The sequence below is a fragment of the Choloepus didactylus genome, chromosome 10, assembly GCF_015220235.1.
Source record: "Choloepus didactylus isolate mChoDid1 chromosome 10, mChoDid1.pri, whole genome shotgun sequence".
Taxonomy (NCBI): domain Eukaryota; kingdom Metazoa; phylum Chordata; class Mammalia; order Pilosa; family Megalonychidae; genus Choloepus; species Choloepus didactylus.
The window spans coordinates 93304910-93313083 of record NC_051316.1 but is presented as its reverse complement, the minus strand read 5'-3'; the positions used below and the strand labels follow the sequence as shown (position 1 = coordinate 93313083).

At 59.7% G+C, this 8174-nt stretch overlaps 1 protein-coding gene across 2 annotated transcripts; it reads right to left on the bottom strand.

The window, feature by feature from the left end:
- Nucleotides 1–1118: 1118 nt before the first annotated feature.
- Nucleotides 1119–7440, bottom strand: PTGES2 (prostaglandin E synthase 2). Of its 2 annotated transcripts, XM_037797240.1 has the most exons (7): nucleotides 6358–7440; nucleotides 4938–5135; nucleotides 4154–4212; nucleotides 3646–3795; nucleotides 3166–3366; nucleotides 2487–2604; nucleotides 1119–1788 (listed from the first exon to the last, which is right to left on the bottom strand). In XM_037797240.1, the coding sequence occupies exons 1-7, from the start codon at nucleotides 6631–6633 to the stop codon at nucleotides 1660–1662; spliced, it is 1131 nt and encodes a 376-aa protein (XP_037653168.1). In that variant the 5' UTR covers nucleotides 6634–7440; the 3' UTR covers nucleotides 1119–1659. The 2 variants fall into 2 exon arrangements, with proteins under 2 accessions (XP_037653168.1, XP_037653169.1); XM_037797241.1 differs by lacking the exon at nucleotides 2487–2604 and having other exon boundaries at nucleotides 6358–7436.
- Between the last annotated feature and the right edge of the window lie 734 nt (nucleotides 7441–8174).

The window sequence follows — 8174 nt, the reverse complement described above, 5'->3', positions numbered from 1 at the left end:
CTGCCTGCGTGGCCTGGCTCAGGTGGCCGAGCGCTCTGAGCTGTGAAGGAGCCAGTGTGACACGTGCTGATGTGGAGAGACGCCCATGATGCGAACGAGAACAAAACAAGTGGCAGCCCAGCCCTGCGAGAGGAGCCGGGGCCGCCGACTCCACAGCCAGGCTGCCCCCACTAACCGGGCACTGCCTGCCTCCAGAGCACAGGCCACTCACCTCTTCCTTATTTGTATCTTTGTTATGACAAGGAGCATGTATTATTTTTGTGTTCTTAAAAGAGTTAATAATTAAAAAATTAAAAAATAACAAAATTTTCCCGTGAAGGAATGGTCAGTCACTGTGCAATAAGGAGGGCCCAGTGGGTGTTCCGCTCATGAACGGCCAACCCAGGCTCTGGAGGCCTCGTTGCGAGGGCACCTCCCTCCCACCTGCAGAGAGCAGAAGAGGGACCCCGGCTCGGGGTGCTCTGCTTGGAAGGGGGCTCCACCCACAGCCCCACCCCCGCCCTGGAACACCCAGAGCAGGCTTCTCCCCAGACCCATCCCCACATCTGCCCACTTGAGGGCAAGTCCCAGACCCGGGACTGAAGCCTGGGACGGCCACCTGCTGCCGGAGGGGCCCTGAGTGAGGTGCTACGCTCTCTGAACCTCGGTCTCCTCGTCTGTAAAGCAGGGATTTGAACAACCCTGGCCCCCTGGACTGGGAGCCTGCTGAGCTGGGCATTGTTCTATTTCTTAACAAGGCTTGACCAGCTTCTTCTTGTCATTTATCCCTCACTTCCCCATGAGGTGGGTACTGTCATTATGCCCATTTGACAGATGGAGAAACCGAGGTGCAGACGGGAGGTGGTCACTGCCCAGTTTCCCACAGTCAGTGAGAGAGAGAACTGGACCCAGACCCAGGGCTGTCTGATCCCCAGGGCCATGTTCTAGGCCACTCTGCTGTGCACTCCACCCCACAGTGGAGTCCTGGGGATTATGTAACACATGCTGAAGGCTCTCACCCCATGCCTGGACAAACAAGTTCCTACCTGAGCTGGGTGTAACCTTATCTGGGAGCTTTACCTGACCGACGGCCACATCACAGCACTCAGCCACACAGACCTCACACAGCACCCACCACAAGCAGAGCAATAAACTGTTTCTTTATTGTGAATCTGACAGGCAGTTCTGCATGGGGTTTGGGGAGAGCAGGACTTGGGGGAGCCAGGGATGGAGTGTTCCCTAAAACAGATCCTGCTACTTCACTTGTCTGGGGCTGGAGCCTGGCCTGATTCCCACCCACAGGGTGCAGTCGCAGAGCAGCCACTGAGAGCCTCAGGAGAGCAGGGTGGCCCAGGGCTGGGGGTAGGGGTGGGCTGGCTCCTCTAGGGCTGGGGTGAGGGGGGCAAAGTAGTCTCTGTGCCTCTCGGGGGGTCTGCTGAACGGAAATTGAATCTGAGTCTTGACCCCAGCACCCCAGGACCCTAGCAGCTATTCAGTGTTAGAAGCAAGAGGGCTCAGGGGGTAGCCTAGAATATCAATGTAATGGCGGGGGGCACCAATGGGCAGAAGGCTCCTGCCCCCTCCACTGCACCTGAGCACAGTCACCCTGCCGGGGGTGGGCCCAGCGGCCCTGGTGCCTGGCAGCCGGCGTCTCCCACTGCCTCATCCTGGCGGGGATGCTCAGTGCACCGGGGGGGCCTCGGCGATGGCCTTCTCCACCCGCAGGTACCAGGGCTGGATACGTGTGTGACGCATCAGATCGTCAAAGGCCTCCATGCCCTCCATCACACGCAGTACACCATACACCGCCTGGATGGGGACAGGGTGGTGGGGTTAGGCACGGTGTTGGGGGGCTGGCACAGAGGAGACAGAGGGGGTCTCCAGCCTGCCCCGGTGTAGGCACTTCGCTTCCCCTCTCCATGACCTCCTGAAGGGCCAACTTTGAATGCAGGGCTTTGAATGGTGGGGTAGCTTCTGGTTTCACCTGTCCTGTCCCCACACCCCCTTTCCAGGCAGCAACCTCCCCGAATTTCCTTTGGGAGAATACTCCTCTGCTCTCAGATTCTGAGGTTTAGGGGGAGGGGACCCCAACTTCCGGCTCCAAGATTCAGGCCTTCCAATCAAAACATTCCACGCCCGGCTGCACGACTGCTTCAAGGATAGACACCCAAGCCAAGGCAGTAAGATGCCAGCCCATGACTTTTGCTGTGGAAGCCTGGAGCACCAGAGACCTGCCTCAGGCTGAAGCCAACTCTGGTCCCCTGGATCCAGCCAGGCCTGAAGCCACCTCCTACCCCTGAACTTATCAGTCATGTGAATCAGTATAGTTCCTTGTGGTTTCTTTTTCCCTTAAGCCACTCTTAGTTGGGTTTCTGTCCCTGAAAACAGATGAAACCAGGTTCCTCTAGGGAGTAGGAGGCTGCAAGATGTCAATATTGTCTGAGCTTTCCCCCACCTCACCCAGGACAGACCCTCAATCTGGCACTTCCTGCCACCACTGCACTCACCAGATCAGCAAGGTTAGGCTCCTGGCCCCCCATGAAGGGCCGGTCTTTGCCCACAGCTGCCACCCACTTGTTGGCAGCCTCATACAGGTCCACACGCACGTCGTCCTGGAGGTGGTGCCTGGGCCGGGGATGAGGGAAAAGTCTACCAAGGAACTCCCACGTCTGGCCCAGGGACCTCCTCTGGGGAGAGAGGGAAGGCCTGGGGGCCAGCATCCCTCTGCTGCACCCCAGATGGGGGCATTGCACCCGCAGAGCCTGAGTGGCCTTAGTGGTGATCTGCCCCAGATGGGGAGACTGTGGCTCAGGAAGGTCAAGAGACATGGCCACAGAGCCCAAGGCAAAGGAAGGCACAAGACAGGGACTCGGGCATCTGAACTCCGAGGCCAGCCCTGCTGCCCCTGGGGTGGAGGAGGTGATTAGGAGTTCTGGGTTCGAGTCCTGGCTCTGCTGTGTGATCTGTCCTGTGTTCCTTGCCTTCTCTGGGCCTCAGTCTCCCAGACTGAGAGGATAGATGGGAGATCTATCCTCTGAGGGTTTTGCTGGGATCATCTTTGGGATGGAGGATCCACGGCCAACATCAGAGCCCTTGGGCCTGGGGACTCGGGAGCAGTAGGTCCCCAGAGAGACACATGCATATACACGCACAAATATACACATACACACATGCGTGCACCCTCACCTGCTCTTGAGTCGCTTGCTGATGAGGTACATGGCAGCTGCGCCCACGTACTTAGCCACAGTGCCCTCTAAGGCCCCAAACTTGCCCTCATGCACAATGTAGTCAAAGGAGGCCAGAGCCTCAGTGGGTGTGCGGTACACGTTGGGGGAGATGAGGTGCACCAGCCAGTCATCGGCCCACTGCCGCCACTTCATCTCCTCCCTGCAGGTACAGTGGGGAGGGATGCAGGAGGGAACATGAGCCACCAGCCCTGCCCTGCCAGCTCCACCCTCCCAAGCCCACTGCTGGGGGGAAACAAGGGGAATTCCAAGGCACGGAAGTCCAGACCAGTCATTGTGCGGACAGGAAGCTGAGGCCTGGACAGGAGACTCAGTCCCGGGCTTGGGGTGGCTGCTGGCCCAGCCCTCATGGTCTCCCAGGCTGCTTCCCCCCTCCCCCTGCCCTCACCACCTACCCTGGGCTGACCCCAGCCCCACTCACGTCCTTGCCTCCTTCCCACCATAGATTCGCTGGGCCTCCTTCTCATCTAACATGAGCCAATACTTGTTGCAGAATTCAATCACCTCCTTGCCCTGGTCGTTCTCGGCTTTCATGGGTGGGTAGTAGGTGATGATCTCCTCCAAGGGCTGCCTTTGGGGAACATCCAGAATCTCACTCCAATTCCTTCCTGGGGCAGACTGAGCCTCACCTCTCCCATCCACCCTAGCTGACTAACCCTGAAGTGGAGCCAGGACTGCCCCACAAAGGCTTTCCGCCCCTCCTGTGGGTGACACAGGAAGCCCTACAGCAAGAGGCATTTGGGAGACACACGTGGAGCCCTTCCCTGACAAAGGGAGATGTTTGGGGTTAAGGGACTGTCCCAGAGCAGGACATTCTGGAAAGGCAGCAGCAACCCCTCCCCTGCGCCCATGTGGGCCACTCAGGTGAGGCTTCCCCAGAGCCAGGAGGAGGATGGAACACACACCTGGATCTCTGGGGGGCTCCTTACCCTGACACGAGGTAGGTCTTAAGGGCACTGATGATGACAGAGGAGTCATTCAATTGTTGCTGGAAGAGAAGAGGTTGGTTTAGATCCAGGTTCTCACTGACCACCGGGAGCTCCTAAATAATATCAACATCCAGGGATTCCGAGGTCACTGACCAGATGGAGCCTGGGCACTGTTTATCCATCCCCAGGAGTTCAATCCTAAAAGTGATGCCCACTGAGCTCACCCCTCCCCCCAGGCCCCAGGCCCCGCCTCCGGGCGCCTGCCGTGGGTGAAGGGAATGTAGGTGTGGCTAATGGGAGGAGGGCATGAGAGGACCCAGGGCCTGGGGCCAGAGCCCACTCACCTACCCGGCCTCCGGGGGACAGAGAGGTAGGACAGGCTCCTAGACGCTACCGACCAGATGCTGAGCATTGTGCCAGGCATTTCATGTCTGCTGACCCTATAACCCAGAGCTTTTGGTCCCCTGTCATTAAAGAGCCAGACTTTGAACCCAGAACATCCTAACTCCAGAAGCCATGTTCTTTAGCTCCGTGGTACTCGCCCTCACTTCAATACAGCTGGTGTTTAGCATTGGTGGGGATGGAAGGGAGCCAATGTTTATCAGAGCAGCTTCAGTAAAGTACTTCATTTCCCCTTCATGATTCTGTCAAGGTCTAGAAAAGCCAAGTTCCTTCTGGGCCAGACACAGGGTACCTGAGGCGAGCCTGTGGTTTTCCCAGGCTCTAGGATGAACCTGGGACAGGAGGGGGATTTTATGGGGTTGGGAGGAACCCCGAAGCTCACCAAACAGTCTCCTTCCTGTGCCAGCAGGATGGGCACCTTCCTGTAGGAGGAGAACTTGATCTCGGTCTTGCGCACAGGGTTTACCTCCACCACCTGGTAGGGCAGGGCGTGGAAATCGAGGAAGGCGCGGACCTTGCTGCAGAAGGGACACATCTTGTACTGGTACAGGGTCAGCTGCAGGCTGCTGGGTAGGGAGAACTGGGTAGGGAGCAGAGGGAGGGGCTTCTGAGGCCCGGTGCCCCCAGGCCCAGGCCCTGCCCCCAGCCAGCAAACATGAGTTTCCCAGGGGAGTCTTCTGAGATGACCCTGAGAGCATGGAAAGGAATGGGGGGTAGGTAGCCTCCTGGAAGGTGGGGAGAGCAGCCCATGCAGTGGACAATCCAGGTTCAAGCCTTCTTCCAGCAGCCCCCCAGGGGAGAAGGCCAAGCATACGCTGAGGGTCTGTGTGCAGAGGAATCTTCGGCTCTGCCCAACAGTGGATACCACCTCTCCTCTCCCTCCTGTCCCCAAGAGACACCAGACAGCCCCAGGGGTGCCCCTGCCAGATGCAGAATAATTGCTTCAACTTGGGCTGTCTTCCCCCCTCCCCCACTCTGCTCCCCTAAACCCAGGTACCCCGACCAAGAGGTCCCCAGCGGATAGGAAAGGGAGGGTGGGGGTCCCAGGCTACCCTTGCCCCTCTGCCAGGCTGGGTTATCACCTAAGCTAGCAAGTGGGATCTACATCAAATATCCAAGGGGGCAGGTTTGTATCTGGGCCATGGGCCTGGAATCTGCATTTTCAGCAAGAAAGGTGAGCTCACTGCCCATCCACGTTTGAAAGTCACAGCTGGGGACAAGTTCCCTCAATATGCAGGTGGGAAACTGAAGTCAGAACGGCAGAGGTGGGCAGGCAATCCCCTCCCCCTCCACCCACCCCTCTTCCCCTGAGTCCAGGAAAGGAGCACCTGTAGGTGGGCTGTGGGGACAGAGCAGAGATAAGGGGCTGTGATGTCTCCCCAGAAGCAGGGCTACAATTTCAGATGGGACACCTCTTTGTCTTGGGACCTGGATTCTAAGAGCCATCAGTGCCATGCAGACTAATAATTACACAACTTTAGGATTTAAGGGAATTGGGGGGGACAAAATGTTTGGAAAGTGATAAACTATGAAAGCCACTTTCCCTTTTAGATTTTCCTAATCTTTCAATTAAAAAAGTCTTCCTAAAACACGTTAGAAAAACAATTTTAAGAGAAAGACAACAATTCTAGTAAGCAGATCTCTGTGAGCGTCCCCATTTTACAGATAAGTCACTCAAGTCACTCGCCCAAGGTCACGATCGGGCGAAGGCGCGGGACCGGATTCCGTGGGTTCCCAGAAGTCCTGAGGTTCGGCGCTGTCTGATCCCAGGTCCCGCCCCGCCAGGCCCGGTCTGTCCGTACCTGCGCGGTCGCGCTCTCGGCGTGGAGCTCCTGGGAGCGCAGGTGCCACCGCGCGGTGTGGTACAGCCCCAGGGCGCCTCCCAGGGTCAGCGCCGCTGCGCCCAGCAGCCGTGGGCTCCGCTTGCGGGCGGCGGCGCGGCCCGGGCCGCCCGCTGTTCCCGCAAGGCCAGCCCGGCTCTGCGCCGGGACCGCGGGCCTGGGACGGCCGCCCAGCCTCCAGGCCAGAGAGCGCCCGCCGGGCCACAGTGGCCGCGCCACCAGTGTCACCAGGGCCATGTTCGAGCCGTCAGAGCGGCGGGCACCGCGGGCGGGCGCGCGAAACGGACTGCGGGAGACGCCGGCTCCCCTTAAAGGCGCTGGGTCTTCAGCGCCGCGCAGGTTGCCAGGAGCTACGATGACGCCGGGGGCGGAGGCGGGAAGGGATTCGGGAAGGAACAAAGCTCCTGAGACCCGGCGTGCGTGTGCCCGCGTCCAGGTTCGAAACCCTCTTCACTGCCGCAGGAACCCCCAAGGATGTCTGGAAGTCGCCAGGTGCCTCCGGATATATGGGTGTCATCCCAGGCTGAATGCAGGGACCACCCGGGTGGGGTGCCAGTCCGGGCTCTGCCACTTAGCTCGCTAGTGGCTTTTGAGCCCCAGGGTCTTCGTCTGCAATATGTAATTAGTAGTTTCTACTTCACGCACCCCTTCGAAAGAAATTAAGCACTTCACCGTGTCAGGGAAAGGCCACGGATTCCGCTCAATGAAAACCGCGGAAACGGCCGGACTCAGTCCACAAATCGTGCTCTTTCTGCCCTCCCGTACCACTGCACCGTCCGTTCTGTGGCTCGAACCATAAAATTTTCCTGGAGCCATAGGGGGCCTTGGAAACCACGTGTCTCAGATTTCGCCCACGCGGAGGGTGCGGTTCGCCGACCAAGAGGTCCCCAGCGGATAGGAAAGGGTAGGGTGGGGGGTCCCACGCTACCCTCGCCCCTCTCCCGGGCTCGGTTCCCCTCGTGAGTGCTCGGGCCTCCACCGCCTAGGCTTCTCCGCGGGCAGCCCGGGACTGGCCCCGCTCGGTAGCCGGGAGAGGGCGGAGCTGGTGGGGCAGGCGGCTGGTGGGCGGAGCTCTGCCCGTGGACGTGTTGGCGGGGCGGGGCGGAGGGCCGGCGGGGCGGGGCGGGGAGGGGCGGGGCGGAGGGCCGGCGGGGCGGGGAGGGGCGGGGCGGAGGGCCGACGGGGCGGGGAGGGGCGGGGCGGAGGGCCGGCGGGGCGGGGAGGGGCGGGGCGGAGGGCCGGCGGGGCGGGGCGGCCAGGCGGAGGAAGGCTCGCGGCTCCTGGCCGCATTTAGCCCTGGCGTTACCCTTTCTCGGTCCCGCGTTCCTCCTACTGCCTCTCTGTTCCCACCCGCGCCGGCTTTCGGCCACGGTCGCTGGTTCCATCGTCTTGGGGCCTCGGCTTCGGTAGAGCAGGTGACTGAGGGAGCCGCTGAAGCGATCTTTGCCTTTCTAGGGTTGCCTTCCTGGGACGGTGAATCGGAGCCTGGGTCCGGGCTTAGAAAGGACGGAAGAGCCCGGCTCTTCCCTTAAGTGTCTCCTGCACTGGGATGTATCAGGATTAAATGAGAAAATGAATGTGGGGAGTGAAGCCGCTGCCCTAGAGACTTGGTATTTATGTGTCCACCCGGCAGCTGCCCCACCCCAGCATGCGGTGACTCAACCCTTGCCAAATAAAAGAAGGAAACCCAATGATCACCTCTTCAACCAAAATGCAGTTTTCCCTTTGTCCTCCTGGCCAAGGTTAGGCAGGACATCAGGGCGGGCCTTTGGCTCTTT